Here is a 23,643-nt window from a genome sequence, read left to right as displayed (position 1 = left end):
CAATTTTTAACCTAAAGTTCCAGGAACTTTTGGTTCTTGAAGGGCACCTCGACGCACGATCGAATGTGATCATCACATCACGACTGTTTTCTGTTTCTTCTTTTATTTGCGGATTCTTTTTTTTTTGGGGGGGGGGGGGTGATTGAAAGTCTCTTTGTCATATGTTGTAAAAATACTAATAATTTTTTTAAAGTATTTTTTAAATGGAAAAAAATTCAGATTTTTGGCAAATATTAATTTATTGTTATTATTATTATTATCATGTCATGTCTTTTTCATATATTGTAATGTGCTAATGTGTAAAACTAAAATTATTATTTTTTTTTAATCTGCAAAAATGTTGGATGATTTATTTTCTGTCTATATTTTTGCAGGATTTGTTGTCTAATATGTATTTATTTATTTACCAATAAATCCATTAGAGGGATACTTGGCTCATTGAGCCATTTTCTTTTCAAAAGTAAAAAGTTAATATTTTGTCCAGAATTAATTTGATAACTTCATTATTTTTCATGTACAATTAATACCTTTAAAAACTTTTTTTTCCCACTTGCTGTGGATTGAAGTTGACATCACCTATGCTGAAGAAGTAGGTAACGACCAATCATGGCTCAGTTTACTGACCAAACCCAGAAAACAGGTGAGCCATGATTGGTCGTTACCTACTTCCTCAGCACAGGTGATGTCATCTTCAGTCGACAGCACTAGTGGAAAAATTTGTTTTTTAAAGGTATTCAATTCTACATGTATAATAAGGAAGTTATCAAATTCATTCGGGACAAAATACGAGCTTGGACACAAGTGTGTTCATGTTCTGAGCCAACTGTGCCTCCCCGACGGGATGAAGAAGGTTGCTCAAGGGGGTGAAAGGCAAAAGTACAGGGCGGGTCACAGAGAGTGGACGCTGGCCAGGAGGCTCTGTGGAACTGATTTTGTAAAGCACACTTCCTGCAGGAGGAATTCCTCCGAGGTTCGGAAATGCTGTGGAACAATGAGAAGTTGCCCCCCTCGTCAAAAAAAAAAAAAAAGGGGGGGGGGGGGGGGCAACACACCTTGAACAAAAAAAATACAGAATTGAATTTGTTAAGTCACCAAGGTCGAAACTGAAATCTGGATATTTGGGAATTTATCATGTGGCCCTTGGTGGCAAAATATCCCGACTCCAACATTCCTGAATCACCTTCCACACTTATTTCCGTGAGCATCCCATTTTTTATACCGACTCATCTCATCTTGTCTGATCGCCCCGTCGGACGCATGCGGCACCGACGTTTCCGGCCAGAACAGATTCGCCTTGTAATGGAGCAGCCAATCCCCCCCCCCCCCCAAATGAATTCCCGCGGAGATAAAAGCAGAGAGGAGGCGGAGGAAAGAGGACACACACACACACACGTTCGCAGACACACACACTCCACACGCACACTCTCTGATCCCTCTTCTAAGAAAGGCCAGATTGTGATCCATCCCATCCCCACTAGTCCCTAATATGAGTTCCATTAGAAACATGTGGTCCCGATTTAGAAACACAAAGCAAGACTCACCCTTCTATAGTGTCTTTTCCCATTTAATATTACTTTTTTTAAGGGCATCTTCCAATTTATTTCTAACAAACACAAGTATTAAATTAATCCGTCATCTGCATTAATCTGAAAAACTAATTATAACCTATGATCTCACACACGAGAGGTGCGCAAATGACATACTGGTAACCTAAGGCGCAAGACATCATAAAATCATTTTAATAAGATGACAAAAATCAGGAAATGCACTCAAAGAGCTATTCCCCATTTTGTTCACAATATGCGCACCCCTAAGTGTTTAGTTTTTGACACCTATGGGGATGCTGAAAGGGGTGCGCAACTGCGCATGTCTCGTTTGACTGCATTTGCTGACAAAGAAAGTCAGGAAATGCACTGAAAGTTTTTCCAAACTTGTTTAGACTGTGCGCACCCACAAGTATTCCCAAACCACCACATATGGGGGATACTAAAGGGGGTGCGCGTGGCTCGTTTTAGTGCATTTCCTGACTTTTTTGGGTCTGTAAATGCACTTGTTTACACCATGCAACTCCAACTGTTTTTTTTCTTCTTCACGTATGGATGCTAAAGGGGGTGTGCATTAGTCATTTTAGTGACTTTTTTGTTGTTGTTAAAAGAGCCTTTCCCATATACCATGCGCACCCCCTGGAAGTTTCCCCCCCCCCCCTTTTCATATAGAGACGCCTAAGGGAGTGTGCGTAGCCCGTTTACAGCATTTCCTGCCATTTTTTTTGTCTTTTAAAGTGGTCTATAAACTAGTATGTATATATATTTCTTTCCATTTATTTTGTTGCCATTTCACTGCATTTCAATCTACACTGACGCTGACTTTATGATTGAAGCACCTGCAATATGCACCCGTGAGAGCTCCTCAGCACACTGCAGCAAACTTTGCACTTCACTTCTCCCTAACCTAAGCACCAAAGCATGTTAAACAAAACACTTTTTCACCAAAGCATGTTAAACAAAACACTTTTTCCTCAAAGCCAAACTCACCGAGAGGAACTCCAGCGTGGAGACATAATCCCGTTCGGTCTTTAGCAGCTCGTTGAGGACGCACACCCGCAAACGGAGCTGCTTGTCCAGATCCTTCCCGTTCTCAGTTCTGTGCTCGCTCCTGCTCTCCTCGGTCATGGTGTCAAAAATAAAATAAAAAAAAAGCAGAACAAAAGGAAAATTACACTTTCTCGGGCATAGTTCAAATAAAAGTGGGGCTGTTTGGTTGCTGGCGTTGTAGGAACTTCAGAGCAAATAAAAAGTGCGTTAAAAAAAAAAAGTGGTGAAATGTTGTTTAAAACAAAGCGTAAAGTGAAAGAAGGATGCTAGCCGGTTTAAAGTGAGCCCATGTGACATCCATACAGCTTTTGACTAGTCTACTCTGCCTCACTTTATGCTCGCTAAGTGGCAATCATGCACTTATTGATAAACACGCGAAATTCCGGTAGAGTTTTCAAAGTAAAATAACGGCTCTCACGGTTTTAGGAGAACCGCAACCAAATCGAGCAGTTAAAACTTTGAAATAGATTAAAGAATTATATAAAAATAAATATGTATAAAATGGTCTAGTTTAGCCTGTGTTATATATTGTTTTTCATGCCATACTTTGATGGTACAATCACCTGACTTCCTGTTTGGGAAAACCTTGACTAATTAAGCACTTTTCTTTTAACTTTTCACAAACGACACACAAAAAAAAGGCAATATTACTATAATAACTAACTGTATCTACCGTTTTAATGTTTACTGTACAGAAATGTTTGGCACTTGGAATTGGATAGCGCTAAACTTGGGAAAACATTGCTTTCTAGTGGCCATATTTGTTACTACAGGTCTCACTCAATGTCTGTGATTTATATTTGCCACCACTAGAGAGAGCCATTACGACAAAAAACAAAAAACTCGAAAGTGTTTGAGAAAGCCAAAGATTCAGTAGAATACACTATTACACAAAGAAAAACACAAATATTACACTAAAAAGAGAAACAATTTGAAAATGCAGGACAATTAGTAGTATTATTAGCAAGATAATACAAACATATTAGATGAAAAATACAAAGAACACCCACAAAAAAAGAAAAAACAAAATATGGACCTCACCTGGGCTTCCAGTCTTGTCGCAAATTTTCTATTACATTCTTAACATGTAATTAGAATGAAAAATGAAATCAACCACTTGTTACAGCCGAACAAAGGCAAAACGACTTTTCAACTATTCTGTGGGTTAAAAACAAAAAACAAACAAAACACCTAAACTGGCTCATCAAGTGTCTGAGGAAAAACCAAACATTCCCATGCTGCTAAAGCAGTGAGTGTGGGTTGGAAGGAGAGAGTGTTGTTTTTGGGCTATGTTGTACATATACAGTAATTGGCCGTTAAACAGGTGCCGCTTTTGTGGACACAGGAGGCAAGCATGTGAAAAATGTGCTGCCGTCGCGGAATAATCACAAAAGGAACAGCCAGCGGTTGACTCTCGATATTTTATCAACCCTGTGGAGTCAAACAGATACAGAGCATCGTGCAATGAAACACGCGCACGTTTGACATCATTCAATGCTTTGAACATTTCATGACATCACCAGGGCAAACACAACTTTTAGAAAACATCTAACATGTTGTTTTCCGCGGAAATTGTTCTAGTTGATATTGTGACAGTAAGTAAAAAATGACTCGAAATGTGGTAAGGGTCCTGGCGCCGCTCGTTATACGCGAGCCCCCTCTTGTGGTATGTGAAAGAATTACTGAAATAAATGTTCAGCCTGGTTTTTAATCCAGAGCAATAAAGTTGTATAGTCAAGTTCAGTTGTATTTAATTTTGAAGTACAATGCATTTTAAATTAAATGAGAAAAATTACACAGTTATTAGATATTTAAAAATAAAATACTCAAATTTTAGAGAAAAAAGTATGAGACGAAAAATACTATAGAGTAAAATCCGAGAAAAATGCTTCTTTTTTTTCTACAAAAAAAAATAAATGAACAAAAATACAAATAAATATATTTTTTAAGTAAAACAATTCCAGTCGAAAAATACTCAACAATTAGAAAAATAAAAAATGTATCCAAAAGTATTATCGATAAGTAATTTTGTTAAAGATTGTAAAAAAAAAAAAAAAAATCCCACAAAATGTTATGTTACAAGAAACGCCCATTTTTCAATAATAATAAACCGTTTCACGTGCATTAAAGTAACAAAATCTAATACAAACGACTCTTTTGCATGTACTGTATATATATATTGCTGATATAAATAAAAAAATACTGGTCATCGGTTCGAAATCTGATTTTAATATTGTTAGTTTCAAGTGTGTTGGTTAATGCGCATGCGCAGTGGTGGGCTGCCTTTGCGCACCACGTGACCCCGTTCGTCAGCCAAGCAGCCTCGTTTAAAAGCAGGCTGGTGCTTCAAAAAAAAAAAGGTGCTAAATGCTTTCCTCCCCACCCCTTCTTCCACCTCCTCCTCCTCCTCCTCTTTACATTTGGCACCTCCTGCGCATCAGGTGTCAAAAACCTTTCTTCCAGTCTGAGGTGGACCGAGTGGAAGTGGACGAACTTCATCCTTCGAACTTTGACGTTAAACCCCGTTCACCTCTCATGATGACAGTGGACTCCAGGTGGCCATTTCGTCTTTTTTTGCTGTCCTGTGTGATAATCTTCAACGATGTGCTATGCGCACATTCACTCTACAAGAACCGCTACGCAGGGTGAGTAAATAACTTAGAACCCCCCCCCTGCTTTTCCGTTCATGTATGGCCATGAGGGATGAGACGCAATTGCAATCAGATGTGTCGCACGCAGTGTAGATTTTCCTCATCTGGAGCGAACAAAGAGGCGCTCTATATTTGCTTTTTTGTTGTTGATTTAAAACCCGCATGCAAGAATGTAGCACTTGGAACATCTCAACCTGGATGGACGATGACCGTTTTTTTTCACTTCAATAAAGTGTTTGAAGTCAACTTTTCAAAATTCCAAGCTGTAAGTACCAAAAGAGAATATAAAAGGCATACTGAAAAACAACATCAGGGGGTTAAAGGTGTAATGTTGTGCAAATCGAGATTAAAGTCATCTATCTTTTTAGATGATGGTATGAGGTTAATGTTTTTTAAATGAAGTAATACATTTATTGAGATTAAAGTCGGATATTTCCAAGGTTACAGTAGTCATTATAAGGGAATGCATTCGTCAAGATAAAAAGTCAGTCACATTTTTATATGTTTACATGTTTCAATAAACCAAATAAAACCTCCCAAAAGTTGTATACTACCATATTGTGTAATTGTGCATATTATCGTATTATTGTGTAATTTCAAGTTTTAAAATATCTTTTAGACCAAAGTCCTAATATTGTGAGAATGAAATCCAGTATTTTTTTTAAAAATTGAAGTCATACTATTACGAGATTAAAATTGTATGTTTAAAGAATTTTTGTTTAGATTTATTTAAACAAAGTACAATATTAAATGAGTATATTTTCCAGATTAAAGTTAATCATTTTACACGAGTAAAATTGCATGCTGTCACGATAAAGCAATTGTGTAAATTACAAAATAAAATAAAAAAGAAGTGAATCTGTAAAGCCATAATGTTATGAAAATGTAGTTGGATATAATTTTTTAAATATATTTTGGGGATCCAAAGTCATATGTATACAAGATCAAAGTCATATCTTTTGTGTTAAAGTAATAATATTATTACTTATAAGATAAAAGTCAAATACATTTGAGATTACATTCATAACATTTTTAAAAAATAAAGAATTTCTGAGAACGCTACAAAAAGCCCCCCAAAAAGCCAAAACAGCCCCCTCGAGTTAATCCAAGCTAAAACTCTCTGACATCTGCTGCACGGCGGCGTTTCATGTTTCAGATTAAGCGTAAATTACCCAAACGGCATGTGGCATGTATGCCGCGTTAGTCAATGACGCTTTTGATGAAGAAGGGGGAGGCACCTCATCTCGTTTCCTCCTCCTTATGTTATAAGTAACTGTACTGTATATTGATTTATTTTTGGATGGATGTCAAATAAGAGCCGCCTGGTTGACAAGTAAAGTGCATTTCTACAGTTCACATTGACAAGAATCAACGTATTGTTACATTGGTACATATGGCGCTTAATGGTGTACTTAATAAAGTGTCGCGCGAACTGGCGCCTTCATTTAGGGCACCCTGCTTCCTGTGGGACATTGTAAAACCCTTTAGTGAGCGCGCGCACACACACACAAACAGATAACTCAAAAAGTGGTTTTGTTATTTTGCCGTCCAATGAAAAGCATGTAAGTCTTTCTGTAAAATGACCAAACAGAAAACGCGCGAGTCGTGACGTTCGCAATGCGAGCCCGAAGGCGCTTTGAGGTCAATTTCAATGGACAGCAGATGATGGTAGAATATCAAAATGGCAGCCCCTAAAATGGATAAAAACTGGTGAACTCATCTAATTCTTACACCAGCAACACATTTCCGTTTCCGCCATCTGAACAAGGGCTGCTTTTGCAGTAAACAGCCGGTTCCAAAGTGCCACCTGTTGAAACCCGATCCCATAATGATGCCCCGGCATTCCGTCAAGACGTCCACCTTCGACGTCTTCCCGTCAAGACGTCTGCCGCGTAGCGTTCTGTAGAAAAGCGCATGTCGTGTCATGCTGTTGATGGCGACGGTAATTTAACACTTGTTATTCATGCAGCGATCAAGTCTTCAGGATAAGCCCCAGTAACGACGAGGAGGTCTGCACGCTCAGGAACGTTCTGGAAAGCATGAAGGTTGGCTCTGTTCTCGTAATATTACCACAGAATGTTCAATGTGCATGTTTTATATGAGTTACATTTAGCGATGTAATAATTACTGATGATTTTGTTTTTATGCGTTTAAAGGTGGACTTGTGGCAGCCTAACAGCATTTCTCTGATCAGTCGGAACGCTACGGTGGACGCGCACATTAAACGCAGAGACACGCGACGGCTACATGCCACCTTAAAGCGGGAACGTATCAAATATAGGTGACAACATGTCATGTTCTCAGATGACGTTATATTGCATATTTAGGTTTCCATCATTTTTTTATGCGCGATGAAAAAGTCACATGACGAGAATGTCACAATGCTATAAGAAGAAAGTTGCAAGAATTTGGTTAAAAATATTCCTACGTTAGAATGCTATTGTAAAAAAAAAAAGTGGGAAAATATTACAAAATAATGCCATAAAAGTTGGAAAAATGAAAAATGTTAGAACAAAGTCATAGCTTTAAGAGAAAAAGTCAGCAATATTATGAGCTCAAGTCACAAAGTTGCGAGAATGAAGTTACAATATTTCAAGAAAATATTTTAAAAAATCGTAAAGCAACAGGATAAAGTTGCAAAGTTTTGGAAACTTTACTAGACTGAAAGTAAAAAGTTACGAGAGTGGAGTATCATGAAAAAACGTGTGATTTTACCACATAAAGATGCAAGGTTACGTGAAATAATAGTTATGAGAAAAAGTCATAATGTTACAAGATAAAGTTACTATATTGAAAGAAGAAAAAAAAGATGCAAATGGGTTAGTCGTACGCAAAAAAAATTGCTTTCAAAACAGATCTATTTATTTTTTAGTAGAGGAAAGTTTTAATCTTACAGGAAAAAGTTGGACGTTTCTAGAAAAGTTTCGACATTTGACACCCGAGATTTTTTGGGGGGCAATTTTGCAAATAGTAAATCACAAGAAAAAAAACATGCGAATAATACTGTAATATTACGAAAGACAAAAGTTTCACATTTACAAGAAAAAAAAATGGGCCCAAAAAGCATCATAAAAGTACAGACTATATCTTGAAGCGAGCATTTTTAATATATCACTGCAATATTCTTTATAACGTTTTGTGACGTCAATCTCCTCTTCCCGCAGCGTTTTTATCTCTAATCTGCAGCAGGAAATTGAAAAGCAGACGAGCCGTCGCACGTCTCGCAAGCGGAGGTCAGACAGTCAATACGACTACGAGGTCTACCACTCCCTGGAGGAGGTAACCTCCCGTCTGTATGCTACATAAGCAAACTACACTACTACTTGCCGCACTACTCCTTCTGAACCATTCAAGACAGAAATGTGAAAATTTGGCAAAACATTTAGCCACGCGGCATGGAACGTGCTATTACTTTTCTAAGAGATCGGAGCTATGACGACACTAAATTTGAGTCATTGATTTGGATTGACTCGAATTTTTGACTTTTTGCCGCACTACTCCTTCTGAACCATTCAAGACAGAAATCTGAAAATTTGGCAAAACATTTAGCCACGCGGCATGGAACGTGCTATTACTTTTCTAAGAGATCAGAGCTATGACGACACTAAATTTGAGTCATTGAGTTGGATTGACTCAAATTTTTGACTTTTTGCCGCACTACTACTCCTGAACCATTCAAGACAGAAATCTGAAAATTTGGCAAAACATTTAGCCACGCGGCATGGAATGTGCTATTACTTTTCTAAGAGATCGGAGCTATGACAACACTAAATTTGAGTCATTGAGTTGGGTTGACTCGAATTTTGGACTTTCATCAAGGAACATGATATTTTGTAGGCATGTCTATCATGGGTACCCACCAAAAAAAAAAAGTCTGAAGAGCCCATGTCTGAAAAGGCACAGGAAGTCTTGTGGGTTCTTAACTTTTCCTGTTTTTCTAAGAATGCTACGTCATGGCAGTGCCATTATTTCAAAAATACCTAATGCGTGTTCATCCCCACCATAAAAGATCCAGAGGTGGATGTTTGAGATGAACACAACTCACGCCGACCTGCTTGACATGTTCTCCGTCGGGAAGTCGTACGAAGGACGGCCCCTTTACGTCCTTCAGGTAAGAAGCGTTGAGACATTTAAAAATAAATACTCAACGGACAACATTTATCTGCTGCCAGCTAGGAAAGAGAAGTCGGCCACAGAAAAAAGCCATCTGGATCGACTGTGGGGTACACGCCAGGGAGTGGATAGGACCTGCCTTCTGTCAGTGGTTCGTCAAAGAGGTAGTAGTCCGACTCCTACTTCCTTGTAGAAATCTACGCATGAAACTGTTTCAAGGATGCACGCTTGTGCAAATAATTAAGAAGCACTCGTTTCTTTACGAATTGAAACTCTTAAAAGTCACCCTTTTAAAACCATTTAATGGCTCAGTTTACTTCAAAACACATTGCTTGTTTCAGGACACCTGTTTTCAATAACAATTTAACATTCAAGGAGGTTAGGGGAAAAGTATTTGGTTCATTATTTGGTGCAGTAAAAAGTTCAGCCTCCAATTATGTTTGTCTATCGCGAGTAAAGCTACAAAAAGACTGTCAGGAATGTATGCCTGAAAAGAAACAGGAAGTCGGCCATTTTGGTTTGAAGCAGCCATTTTTTGAGAGCCATTTTCAGAGGTCCTTTAAAGAAAATGTAGACCCCAAAGCCATTTTTAGCTAACCACAAAACATGTATTTGTGTAGGCTTGTCTATCATTAATAGACCCACAAAAAACTCAAGAACAAATACCCGAATAGACGCAGGTTTTGCATTTCTGTTTGAAGCAGCCATTTTGATTTGGGCTTGGTTTACGTCAGAAAACAATGCATACTGTTAACGTGTATGTAGAGTTGTTGAAAATGAAAAAAAATAAAGTTTTTTTCTTCTTCCAGTATTTACCTGTATGATCAAATTTGATGGTTTAGTCACATACTTCTCCCAAAAGTGACTAAACTCTCTGAAATCTCTTTCATAAATGTGGCAGTGAAATTGCATTAACATGGAGAAAAGAGAATTTAAACTGAAACCTCTGATGGAAAAAATGTCTCCATGTTTAAAAAAAAAAAAGAATAAAAAATAAAAATAGATGTAGTATCCTGGTTGGCCACAAGAGTTCAGGATCTCATTGTAGCTAAAACTGCCAAAGCCTTTTACCACCTTACTATTCAATGAACACCAGCATCCTGCATTTTGAAGACTTTGTCAAGACTGAAATCAAGTTAAGACCGTGTCATACAACATTACACAGTTTTTCACGATTCATTTTCACTTTGCATTAAAGGCCATGCCCGATATGATTTGCTGTTATACGCAATTGCAGGCGCTTAATTCGTACCGATACGACTCTGCAATGAGACGACTGCTCAACCAGATCAATTTTTACATCATGCCTGTCTTCAATGTGGACGGATATCACTTCAGCTGGACTACGGTACTTGGACACGCCCACACATGACAATAAACCAGAAAACCTATAGAATTTCACAATCTATCATTAAAAAAAAAAAAAGTACCATAATTGTTGCCCTAGAGGAGTACAAACGGCAGGTAGCTGTATAGTCTTATTCCCTGTGCAGGATCGCTTCTGGAGGAAGACGCGTTCCAAAAATCGCAAGTTCCACTGTCGAGGAGTGGACGCCAACAGGAACTGGAAAGTCAAATGGTGTGGTGAGTGTGATCACAGAAAGCAGTGACAAATATTGACTATATAGTATTACAATCAACAACAAAGAATTGGGTAGGAATTACTCAATTTGTTCATCTGAAAAATACTTAATATTTAATGATTAATTGTAATGCAAATTTTTTGTATTTACTGTGTAGTAACATGGTTTGAAATATTATAAATAAATACAATACTATTCAATTGCTTACAATATTGTAACTTAAAATATTTGAATATTTGGATTGAATTATGATATAAAATATATTTGAATAATTAAATTAATTATTAATAAAAATGTTGAATAATTGAAGGTAGTATAAAGTACATTTTTTAATATACAAATAAAATAAATACCGTAAATTGATTAAGCTACTTACAAGTATCCATTATAGAAATTTAATACAACTGATACATTTATTTTTGAATGAAAATGTTATTCTAATGTAAATATATTTACATTAAACGCCCTTAGAATATTTTGACATGAACATTATTATTAACTATTCTTGATTGCATTAATTGAATTTTTAATTTTCCTCGTTGCCTGAAAATCATTTGAAATAAATAGCATGTAATTGTTCAAATACATTTATTAATTTTGAATGAAATTGTGTTTTATTTTATGCTACATTTATAGGTTTAATAATGTACAAAACAGTATATAATATGTACTGTGCTTTATAACAAGTTATATAGTGGAACCTCAAATTCCGTGGTACAAGTGTAGAATTAGGTTAGCGACCTGTATTGTTTCTATGCTTCCACTATATTTTCTACGATTATTATGACCACATCACATGACTGCCCTTTGGCGGCATTTCACAAACCAAACTACCAACAACAAAAAAGCCAATGACGAGAAGCGCATGCCAATTTTGGGAAACCCTGGATGCTCAAAGAACTGAAGTCTCACGAGCTCAAGCCAGTAAGGTTTTTGATGTGTTTTGTTCTAGACCAGCTGTCTCAGCAAAAAAAAAAAAACACTCACAAATGCATCGCATACTACTGCACATTAGTGACACCGTACTTTTGATAACGTTATCGGAGAGATGCTAGCTCGTCGAGCTCGCCTTGCTTGCCTAGCACAGTCTCAGCGTCCAGACGCTCCGGGATCTCCGGGGTCTCAACTTTTACGAGCTGGGACGTCAACTTCTCGATGTCGGCGAGCAACGTAGCGAGCAGTTCGTCCTTCTCTTGCAGGGCCTGGCTGACGTTCCTGTGACATTGCTCCCACTCGGCTTTAAACTGCTGCCATTCGCTGTTGATGGCCTCCGCGGTGGTTTTGGTGTTCTCCTCGGCGCTCTTTTTGAGCTCCTCGCATTCTTGCATCCAGTACTTGCGCACGCTGGCCGTTTCCTGCCGGGAAGCCGCCAGAGCGTCCTGCAGGTCGCTGGCCACGCTTCGTACCTCCTGGAGCTTGTCCGCCAAGTCCCTCGGCGCCTGGACCTCGTCCAGAGCTTCTCGCAGCATCTGCCTCTCCTCCCGGTGGTGTTGGCGCTCCAGTTCGATCTCCCGCGTGAGAGCGGCTATGGCCACGGGGAGTTCCTCGTCCACCAGCGTCTTGGCCTCCCGCTGGAGCTTCAAGCCCTCCTTCAGGCGGAAGACGGATCCTTGCAGCTGGGAGACCTCCGATTCCAATTTGAGGACCTGTCCGGACAAGGCGCCGTGGTCCGCTCCGAGCAGGGAGTTCTCCTTGGTCAGCCTGGCGATCATGTCGTCCTTCTCCACGACGCCGCGGTTCATGTGCCACTGCTGGCGTTCCAATTCCGTCTTGTAGTAGACGGCGGTCTCGGTGCTGTGCCTCTGCAAGCTCTCCAGCTTGGCGTTGAACTGAGCCGCCATCTCCTCGGCGTGCCAATGCGCGCTCTCCCACTGGGCTTGCAGCTGGGCCGCCGCCTCCTGCTCGCGGACGTTCCACCACTGCTGCCACTCGGCGTTGACGGCCGCCACTATGTTCTCGGAGTCATCCTCGCGCGCCCTCTTGAGCAAGTCGTGCTCCTCCATCCAGTACTGCCGCACCTGCACCGTTTCCCGTTGAGCCGCCGCCAGAACGTCTTGAAGAACGCCCATCTCATGCTCCCTTTCCCGCAGCTTCTGTTCAATCGCCGGGACGCTCCGGTCACTCCTCGCCTCGTCCAGAGCCTTCTGGAGCCTCTGCCGCTCCCTGTGGTGGCTCTGGCGCTCACTCTCCATCTGCGCTCTCAGGGCGGTGTTTTGAGCGACCAGCTCGCGGTTTGAGCTCTCGCTGAAGAAAAGCACACGCTTGAGGCCACTCTGTTTGGGGTAACCTCCTTCCGTCACCATTGCCTGATGCCGTTGATGGTGCGTCTGCAACAACAATTAACACTTGAGTACTCAAGCGCATGCTTTCAAACCTGTAAACCCTGCGGGTTGGCCAAATCGGCGTCGAAACTAATTAATCAGTCACACGACGACCTGTGGAATTACTAGCATGGCTATTAGGCCATCCCTAACAACGATATGGCCCCTCATGAACTTCTTTATAACTAGATGTCCTAATCTCTGAGCACACTCTAAAAACTGTTGGGTCAAATTAAGCCAATTATGGGTCAAAAATTGACAGATTTTCTACTTTGGTCAATTTGACCCAACTTTGAGTCAATACTTGAGTCGTTTTGTATCAAACAACCCAGAAAATTTGGTCAGATCGTGTACTTGGGTCAGTCTGACCCACCCTCAGGTCAATAATTGGGTCATTTTCTATAAATCAACCCACAAAGTTAGGTCAGATCCTCTACTTAGGTCAATTTGATCCACCCCAAAAAAATATTCATTTTGTATGAAACAACCCAGAAAGTTGGTTCAGATTTTCTACTTGGGTTAATTTGACCCAACTTTGGGTCAAAAACTGGGCCATTTTGTACAGAACAACCAATAAAGTTGGGTCAGATCCTCTACTTGGGTTAATTTGACCCAACTTTGAGTCAAAACTTTGGTCATTTTGTATCAAACAACCCAGAAAATTTTGTCAGAACATCTAACCCGAAAAGTTGGGCCAGTTCCTCAGATCCTCTATTTAGGTCAATTTGACCCAATTTTCTGGGACGATTTTTACCCCCCTCCAAAAAAACAAAAAAACATTCATTTTGTATAAAACAACCCAGAAAGTTGGGTCAAATCCTCTACTTGGGTTAATTTGACCCAACTTTGGGTCAAAAACTGGGCCATTTTGCACAAGACAACCAATAAAGTTTACATTACATTAGCAAAAGGCAAACTCACCCTCCTTGGATAGTCTGCTGTCGGCGTGCTTGCGTACTCCCTGCTGCCCACGCTTGGGCTTGGACTCTCCAAGTCATCCATGCTGTTGTTTGCTAATTAGCCATCATTGTTGAACTTTTTTTTGTCACAAAATGGTAATGCAGTTTAGAAAATAGATGTAATGCAGTATGGAAAAAAAATGAAGTAATGTTGATCGTGGAAGAAAGGGAGAGGTCGTGGCATCAAAGTCATCCAGTCACAAAGGGACGATGTAAAGAAAATGTCATTTTGGGGGCTTTGTGATCAAGGTGCTTACACCTGTATGACACGCGTGACGATATGACCTCATCGTCTGCAATTCATATTAAGAATTATTATTATTATTTATTCTACACTCACCATTAATAAACATTGTAAAATGTCTCACAGTGAATCACAACTGAGCATTATACAAACATCGGAGTACCTAAGCCTTGTTAGCTTAGCTGTCTTACTGCTATCATGACGTTAGCCTTTGGTTAATTAGCATGATTTGGCTAAGAAAAGGCGTGCGTGTTGATTTTGATAGCCGTAATTGCAAGTAAAAATAAAACTTAATTTACTGTTTCGCAGAGGAGGGGGCTTCCTCTCACCCCTGCGACGACACCTACTGCGGACCCTACCCGGAATCAGAACCAGAGGTAAGGGCTGTCGTCAAGTTCCTGCGCAAGCACAAGAAGCGCGTCAAGGCCTACATTTCCGTACATGCGTACGCCCAGATGCTCCTCTACCCGTATTCGTACAAGTACGCTGCCATACCCAACTTTAACTGCGTGGTAAGTCTGACTAATAAACTTGGGACCAAACCTGTCAGCACTAAGCCTTTTTTTTTTGGGGTGGGGGGGGGCAGGAATCAGCAGCTCACAATGCAGTGACAGCCCTATATTCAGCCTATGGAGTCAAATACAGATATGGACCTGCTTCTACAACCCTATGTGAGTATACATTATTGTATCTTTTTGATTTTCCATTGATAGATAAGTTGTCAAAAATAATAAATCGCTCTAATAAATATGAATATGCCAAAAGCAAGGTGCAGGATTTAGCTCTGTGTTCCTCTCTCTGTCGCTAAGAGACGTTAGCTCAGGCAGTTCCATAGACTGGGCCTACAGGAACGGGATCCCATATGCGTTCGCCTTTGAGCTGCGGGACACGGGCTACTTTGGCTTCCTGCTGCCGGAGACCCTCATCAACCCCACGTGCACTGAGACCACGCGGGCAGTGAAGGCCATCGCATCGGGCCTGCTCAAGAAGTGCCCCATCGACGCCAAACCCTTCCCGTATATATAAAAGCACTCAAATGTTTTGTTTTTAGATCAGGACTATACACTACATCAGGACGATAAGCTGTTCTTGAAGCACTCGTTGTCATCCGGCAGCACTTTTTGATAAAAAAAAAAAAAATCAACAGTCAAATGACCTGCATGTAAATTGTCGTGGACGTGTTTGTTACAGTTGCCTTCATTACTGCAAGATTGTCTGAGTATTTCATTCGCTATCAAAGATGTGTCTTTTGGCATCATTAGTAAAAGTGGTCTTACCTTGGTAATTACTCAGGTATGGATCACAAATGTTGAGCTTGTGATATTTTAATAGTGTGTTTGTGTGTACGTGTGATCATAGACTTGAATAAATCTTGTTTTATATAGTGATAACTTGTATGTTTACTTGAACGGATTTTTAGAAAACTAATACAACAAAACACAAAATGTAGACATACAACTTGGCATGCCTTTCACTGGTGTGAGATTGTCAGTACTGTATTACTGTATTCAAAAAATTATCAATTAAATGGGGGGGGGGGTGGAAATCAGAATATTATAGGAATAGTAATTAGAAGTAATAGATTTCTTAATTTAAAAGCTATAAGAGGATAAATAGTTTTTTTTAAAAATGCTTTAATAATACAATTTAACAATAGCAAATAAAGAATAACTACAGTATGTAAATCCATATTGTGTTTATATTCCTTTTAATTCTCTGCAGATATTTGACAAAATGTGAACATTTGGATGTTTTAGGCATTTAAAAATATATACATTACATATAATAACTTACATGTTATTATTTGGGCATGTAACATACATATTTCTGATAAGTGATAAATACTGTAAATCATAAGACATTAAGTTTACTAATGTAAACTTTGAGCAGTGATTTTAATTAATTCCAAAAAAATGCAGACATGTAGTATACATCTCATAGTTCATTTTTGACAATACTGTACTTGAAATGTAAAATAATATAAGAAACTGGAATTGTTTGTGTGTGTGTGAGAGAGAGAGAGAGAGAGAGAGAGAGAGAGAGAGAGAGAGAGAGAGAGAGAGAGAGAGAGAGAGAGAGAGAGAGAGAGAGAGAGAATTATTGAGTTATTGTACTATTACAATGTGCCAAAAATAATAGCAATAATATTTATGGTCAAGGTGGATATGTTAGGATGCAAAATACATGTTAGCATTTTTAGCATGGAGCATTGCTGATAAAAAAATAAAATAAAAAAAAGTTTACTTATACAATGTATTCAGTGATTCTACTCAGGTTAAATATAGTGATTTATTCTGATTCGAGACAAAAACAATAAAATAGATTTTTTTTAAGCGTTTGTAGATAGTGAAGTAGTTGAACAGTTGTCGACGAGTAGCATTAGCAGCATCACCGCTACCTCCCTGCCGCCGCGGCTGCTGCTTCACTGTGACGTCATTTCCTCTCCAACATGGCGCAGGAGGCAGGTCGTTGATGGCCATCGGACGGGATTGAAGCCCACCTTTCGTGTGTGTGTGTGTGTATGTGTGTCTGTTTTCTTTTTGTGTTTTCGTTGCTGCTTGAGGCTCAACGTTGCAGCGAGGGGAAGCCATCGTTTTGTGGGCATTTTGCCTCCCCCCCACCACCACCATCACCTCTCCTCTCCTGAGACACACATACCGCGCCCCGAATTCCGGTGCGTCATGTTTGAGGGCAAAAAGACGAAAAATATGTTCCTCACCAGAGCTTTGGAGAAGATTTTAGCCGACAAGGAGGTGAAGAAAGCCCACCACTCCCAGCTACGCAAAGCCTGCGAAGTGGCACTCGGTAAGTTGCCTTGTTTTTGCTTCCCCCCCACTCCAACACCCCCTCCTCGACTTCTCGCATTCGTTCTCATTGATTTAGACACGTCACGCAGCCCCCTCGGACTCATTAACCGGCTACATGATTGATTATTTGGCACGGACAAAAACGCCATTTTGTCTTGTGGGTGACTTGCATGTAAGAAGCCCGGGGAGCTTGTGTGTTTATCCGACATTCAACGCGGAAATGGTGCAAAAGGGGGCTGTTAGTTTGGCGTGCTTGTAGGCCACCGAATACACACTGATGGAGAAGTTGCCACCACAGCGGTTATAAACACTTTCCCTGGTCACAAACTATAATTACGAGGCGTTTATTCGCGTGCTGTCAAGGCCACAAAGGAGCGGTGTGTCGGCGTCTCTTCCTGGTCCACACTGTGTGGACGCAGCCGTCCACTCTCGCTCGTGACAACAACGCGTTTTGTTTTCTTCATTTGGTGCACGTTTTCAAGGGTTAAACGTCAGATTTGTGGTATCACATTTCTACTATTTGTCTTCAAAGCAGAGGAGTGTAAAGTAGAAAGGTGACAGCTGTCAGAGCACCTTTTGCTAGGACGATGCCGCCGTCGGATGTAGACGGAACGACTTCCGCTTTGAAAATAAATTAAAAGCATTCCACAATTAACTAAATTGTTAAAAACGACGTTTAGCGACCCCAAGTAAACAGACTAAAACATGTTTTATGTTTTCATACGTAACATCACTTATCTTATGTTTTAGCCGCTTATTTAAAATATAACATAACATTTAACAAACATTTTAAGCTCTTATTTTGAAGTGTATCTTGTGTCGCGTCCGCGTTACACGTAGCCATTCACGCTAGCTGTTAACAGGTGTATTTCCCCATTTTTCCAGCATCTAATAATCACAATTTCCCCAGATGAAAAATAGGAGCCATTTGTGTTTTCGAATCCCACTGAGTATGTGTGCGCAGTATTATTCCGCATGGCCATTATTCATGAAGCAACCTGCTCGGGACAAACAAGGCTTTTGTCCTGGCATGGGGTGTAATATGATGCCAGGAGTGGTCACAATGAGAGCATCTTGTGGAGCTGCCAACCACCTGTGTGAGGATATTGGGTAACCTTGAGGGCCTAAACACACAGGTTTGCACTGTATGGTTGTCCTTCTTGTAAGCTTACCCTGGTGTCCTAGATCTTACTGAAAGTTTTAAATTTTTGGGGATGTCAAAAAACATTATAAAATGGCAAATAGAAAAGTAGTCATCTGCACTCTGATGGGTTGCGAAGTAGCAACATAATATCGGTATATCCCTAATTCTTATATTCTGCTGCCATGTCCTACTTTACAGATGCCATGTCCAATGTGCAGGCAGACGTTTTGAGGAAGAACGTGTCTTTCGTTGAGACTTAAGACTCAATCGGATGATGCCGATTAATCGGCGCGCGGTGACTTAGGGCGGAGGACTTTGATTTTAATCATTCATCGTGGTGATTGTTTAAGTCGTTACTGTTAACGTCCTCCCCACAGCCACCGATTTACACTGTAAATGGGAATGTATGTCATATTTAAAGAAAGGATTATCCACGTTAGATACATGGAAACTCAAATTAAGCCTCATTCAGTCTGGCTAATCTGTTCAATGGTGGCCAGACACATAACTGTAGAACGTGATGAGTGAGCAGCAGTATAGTAGTAGTGCATGTGGGAAGAAAATAAATAAATAAATATATATGTATATACATATAAAAGGATGACTGCATGACCCAGAATACTGAGTGTCTTACATAATCTCCTGCCGCTCTCGGGACTCTTGAGACATCTCTGCACTGTCACTGAACATCTCTTGATGTGGATTCACCATTTTACCATCGTCAATTGATGCGTTTCCAGCGCTATTTTGAATGTATTGTAATGCCCCCCCCCCCCCCCCTTCAAGTCGGGCGGTGCACTTGAGCTCTATTGAATTAAAGGTAACAAAATTAACATGTCATTGATGTTACTGACGCTCAGCCATTCTACTTGTACATGCAGCCAGGCTCCACCTTTTTAAAGCCACATACACTAAAAGTCACAGCCATTATATTAATTATGCATGCAATATGCATTCAAAAGCAATTTGTTCACAGCATTTTGGTGCGCCGTTATCTATAAAGTGAGTCACCGGGGAGGTGAAAGCTTTGGGCAAGACAAAGTGCATCATCGTCATCCTCGCTCCCGCTCTGACCTTTTTCATGGAATACCAAAATGTCACCCGGCAGGCCTTCGCTACAGGAACGTGCTCTCTTTCCGCCCTACGCTCTTGACAGTGCAGGTGTCCCTAATGTTTTGACCTACTTTGTTCCCAGTGAGCCAAGCTTCTCTCGACTACCGCCGCTCCTAGCATGGCGGCGTTTATTGCGGGCGGCGGTGCCAATGGGACTATTGTACCTCGCTGACCATTAAGGGAACGTGCGCTCCCCCGCATGGTTATAAGCTTTTGCAGCGCCGATGCCGCGTGTGCGCCCACGATAAGCGGCAGGCCATAAATAAGTGTTTGCCAAGCAGTGGCTGCCGAAAGACCTGTGCAGCTTCAATTATACAAGCAATCTTCGTTCATTTAACTTTTAAAATGAGTCTTCTTTTATTAGTAGTATTGTGAATTATGTCTTGCTGTGTATTATTTTAATGTTTTTTTTTATAATTATGTATTTCTGTTATACAAGAAAAATTCTGTATCTTCAAAAAATATTTATTTAAGATTCTTGATTGATTTACTTTTTTTTTCTTAAAAAAAAAATAGTGTTGTTCCACCTTTGCAGTATCGGCCAATGCCGATACCATACCCATACCTAAGTTGTTGTTTTTTTTCTTAACATGAACAAGCTGTCCTGCCATTGGTTCAGTGCATTCAAGGGCCAATAGGATACCTTAGCTCGGCATGCGGTGAACATGTCACGCATCAGTGAATGTCGTGCATGAGCAAGACACAAGATGCTGCATCCAAAGTTCTATATTAGCGTCAGAATTAATGGTATCGGCATGTTACTTGTTAGTACTCACCGATACCAGTATCGGAACAACACTAGAAAAAAAATCAGGTTTCACTTTGCCTGAATTCCCCCAATTTACCTGAATTCCCAAATCAAGCCTTTTCTGATGGTTTCCCCTCCCTGCTGCAGACAAAGTGCACACACTTTAGCTCCTTGTAATCTCAAAGGTGGCCTGCTATCCCGATAATGAGCTTGCACTCGTGTCAGCGTGTGTCAGGGCCCGCGCTTGCTCTCAACACATAAATAATCCTTTTATCTATCCTAAAAGATGTTGGCGAACGTATTTATAAATGGGGCGTATTTTCAACTCGATCCCTGCATCCATTATATATCGCCTTGTGTACTGTGATGCCTCCTGAGACAGGGCTATGAATTAATTATTTCCGCATGCAGATGAGGAGGAGCCTCTGTCACTGTTTCCAGCGCTTATTTGGACGAGCTGCCTTGATTGATTTGGTCAAAGTCTTTTTTTGGCTGCCGGCTGGAATACATCACGTTTAAAGGGGCAATTAGAAGGAAGAAGATACCTCATGAATATGCTCGAAGCCTCGGACTACAGTATGACCAATTAAAAAAAAAAAAAAAAGTCATCATAAAGTAGTATTTCATGATCATCGCCATCTAAAAATATTATATAGTATTAGTACCATTTTAATGTATAGGTATTTGTATTTTTACACAAGCAGACATACGATATAAAATACTTAATGACATCTCCCTCAAGTAAAGGCCTTTCATTGACCACCAAAGACCACCACAAGTTGTACCATTTTTAATTTGAGGACAAACTTGGCAAACTAATAGTTACTAGTAACTAGCTAGTACTAGTAAATATGCCTCTAATTTGATATACTGTAGTTAATAATTTGAGCAAAATATTCAGGAAAACTCTGCCTCCTCATTCTTGCGCTTTGTAATTGAAAACTATTTTTTATCATAAAGCAAGAAATTCAAAATGTGTCAAACTCATTCATTCCCAGGGACAATAAAAAAATATAAAAAAATTCACATGGGAGGGTAAAGGAGGGTCGGAAATGGCTGACATAAAAAAAATAAGGAAAATGTATACCTCTTGAAATGTGACAACATATACCTCTAAATTCGTGCAAATTTGAAATTTTACGAAAGTTGTGCCTCTCAACTCGTAATGGAGACGACAATTAATAGTTTGAGTAGTAAGTGCAATGATCTCAGTCAAATAACAGTTCGGCTCTCTGTTGGTAACCAGCAGCAGCCTCAACAAAGTCACGTCAACAGTTGCTGAGATGAAATAATATCTGATCATCTGCAGTTGAGTAAATAAACAGCGATTAGCAGCCTTCCGGCGCTTTGTTAACAACCTCATCCTCATGTTGTGCCAATTGCGCCGCGCGTAGCGTTCCAGAAGTGCGCTGCCAAGTCGTTGCGCAGTGGAATTTGTGCCGTTGATTCATTTCAATGACAAAGCCGACAGCTAAGTAATCAAATCTTGGCGTTGGCAGAGGAAAAACAACAACTACTGCTCGCGTTTAACTACAAGAGCCAGACGTGTCTTAGTGCAAACGTACGACTGCGCCTCCTCCAAATGTAATTACTGCCGCGCGACCTTTGATTTCAGCCCGGACGATGGAAATGTCAGGGGTCCGCTTGGTTTTAGTACCTGCGGCAAGCCCCGTGTTTACATGCGGGATCTGAATGCATGTTGTATTGACATTAGACAATGGTTAACTTCTTTTCGGTACGGTACGGTCCTCGTCAAATGTTGTCCCGGTCTCGCCACAGTTTCCTCCTTCTCTTCCTCACGCGTTGCCTCCCGACTGGCCGTCCCCTCCCTGCGAGATGTTTTTCTCAGAGAGAGGAGAGCATCTCGGGAGAGTTGTCTGTTTAGATGTTTCTCTCTGTCTCAGTTTTCACGTGCCTGCTAGCTTGCGTGCTAAGAATAGACTTCAGGTGAGCACACATGAAATGCAACACGACGGCGAGACAAAAAAAAAATCTAGTAGTAGTCCCGTGCATGCTCAAGTTGACGCTGCAGCCACGCGATGAATGACCAAACATGCCAGGCTCGGCCAACTTAAGCTGCTTGATCAACGCTAATTCAATAAGAGCATATTGTGCCAGCATGGCGTTCGCACACACACACACGCAATGAACGTCAAGGATGCAATCATGAAAACTGTGAAGTTTCAGATGAGCAAAAGCGCAACGGAGCAGGTTCCACTTTGTATGGGCCGCATGCTTGAAAAGTGATTTAAGCAAGGGTCTGAAACTAGTATGCAGGAATTTATTAACGCGGGGCTGCAGTTCCAGAAGATTGTTTAAAATCGTTTTTCTTTCGAATAATCGAATAATCATAAAAAAAAAACACATTTTATCGCATAGTAAAGGTCACCTTGCTCACATAATATGATATATAATATCTGTGACTATGATTGTATATGGCTTTAAAAGGCAGGGCCTGGTGAGTGACGTGGGTGTCAGCGAATAAGAGTGTAGAGTTGGCATAATAAGCAAAGTTGTGCTACAGGTTCCACATTGTCCGTTGGCGTTGGAGAAGTACCTGCATTCCTTCATGCTTGAAGGCCTTTAGAAAAAAAAAAATGCCAGGGTGGAAACATGATTGGCCAGCGCAGCCGTAGCGCGTGACCTCCTCCTCTGCTTTCAAAGCACCTTGAACGGATGGACTTGTTGGAAAGCCTTGTCCAATAACCAACACACGCATCTCCGCCATATTGGCCTAGTCGGTAGCCCTCGAGGGCCTTGACGGGGAAGTGCCACGCCAGGATTTGAACAGTGTAACCATGGCAACAATGGTTGCCGCTGGTGGAGATGAACAGATCGATAGATACGCTGTAAGTTGCGGACACTCCTGGGAACGAGTGAAAGCAAACGCCGCGGCGATGGAAGGGGATTCTTGTGTAAATAACACGCACGCTACATTAAATATTCACTTTTTGAGCCACTCTTCTTAAATCGTGCCGTCTTTTGAAGACACTCCATTCCCTCTATCTCTCTTGCTCGCTCGCTCGCTCACTTTCTCTGCCCTGCTTTAGTCAAAGCGCCTCACTGCTGTCACGTTTGATGCCGAGAATGGCTGGCGACTCCTCGCTTTAATGACTTCACATGACAAAGAACAGGGGCCCATGCAGGAGGGGGCGCGGCGGGCCTACTGGGATTTGACAATAAAAACCCACAGGGACCGTAGTTTGATCTCATGCTTATACGCCACATGAATAAAAAAATATTGAGAGACGCCGATGAATCCTCTTTTCTCTTTGAAATGAATGGAAATCATTCATTGTGTGCTGCCAAAACAGCGACATTTATTTTTAATGTGTAAAATAGCACGCTATTGTTCTGAACAGTAAA

At 40.6% G+C, this 23,643-nt stretch overlaps 4 protein-coding genes across 6 annotated transcripts in view; 2 read left to right on the top strand and 2 right to left on the bottom strand.

The window, feature by feature from the left end:
- The window catches only part of prex2 (phosphatidylinositol-3,4,5-trisphosphate-dependent Rac exchange factor 2), a 45,309-nt gene extending 42,398 nt beyond the window's left edge, over positions 1–2,911 (bottom strand). The window contains exon 1 of the mRNA XM_086065440.1: positions 2,535–2,911. Within this exon, the coding sequence (XP_085921566.1) occupies positions 2,535–2,672 (138 nt within the window). The 5' untranslated portion in view covers positions 2,673–2,911. The remainder of the gene's footprint in view (positions 1–2,534) is intronic.
- A 1,993-nt stretch (positions 2,912–4,904) lies between these two features.
- cpa6 (carboxypeptidase A6) lies at positions 4,905–15,831 on the top strand. 2 transcript variants are annotated; one of them, XM_086065442.1, is made up of 12 exons: positions 4,905–5,239; positions 7,215–7,290; positions 7,402–7,526; positions 8,410–8,524; positions 9,255–9,356; positions 9,418–9,522; positions 10,596–10,706; positions 10,852–10,942; positions 14,775–14,842; positions 14,921–14,977; positions 15,052–15,136; positions 15,277–15,831. In XM_086065442.1, exons 1-12 carry the CDS (start codon positions 4,962–4,964, stop codon positions 15,489–15,491), a joined length of 1,428 nt encoding a protein of 475 aa, XP_085921568.1. In that variant the 5' UTR covers positions 4,905–4,961; the 3' UTR covers positions 15,492–15,831. The 2 variants fall into 2 exon arrangements, with proteins under 2 accessions (XP_085921568.1, XP_085921567.1); XM_086065441.1 differs by having other exon boundaries at positions 14,775–14,977.
- Positions 11,423–14,498, bottom strand: LOC147155944 (uncharacterized). Its single transcript, XM_086065443.1, has 2 exons — positions 14,184–14,498; positions 11,423–13,268 (listed from the first exon to the last, which is right to left on the bottom strand). Exons 1-2 carry the CDS (start codon positions 14,262–14,264, stop codon positions 11,979–11,981), a joined length of 1,371 nt encoding a protein of 456 aa, XP_085921569.1. The 5' UTR covers positions 14,265–14,498; the 3' UTR covers positions 11,423–11,978.
- A 1,076-nt stretch (positions 15,832–16,907) lies between the features above and the next one.
- arfgef1 (ADP-ribosylation factor guanine nucleotide-exchange factor 1 (brefeldin A-inhibited)) overlaps positions 16,908–23,643 on the top strand; it is a 28,171-nt gene continuing 21,435 nt past the window's right edge. For both annotated transcript variants that reach the window (XM_086065439.1, XM_086065438.1), the window contains exon 1: positions 16,908–17,270. In XM_086065439.1, coding sequence (XP_085921565.1) covers positions 17,147–17,270 — 124 coding nt within the window. In that variant the 5' untranslated portion in view covers positions 16,908–17,146. The remainder of the gene's footprint in view (positions 17,271–23,643) is intronic.

This window comes from Leptonotus elevatus, chromosome 21, assembly GCF_054856555.1.
Source record: "Leptonotus elevatus isolate MCC_2025b chromosome 21, RoL_Lele_1.0, whole genome shotgun sequence".
NCBI lineage: Eukaryota > Metazoa > Chordata > Actinopteri > Syngnathiformes > Syngnathidae > Leptonotus > Leptonotus elevatus.
The sequence above is the reverse complement of the archived record's forward strand: the minus strand, read 5'-3'. Positions and strand labels throughout refer to the sequence as shown.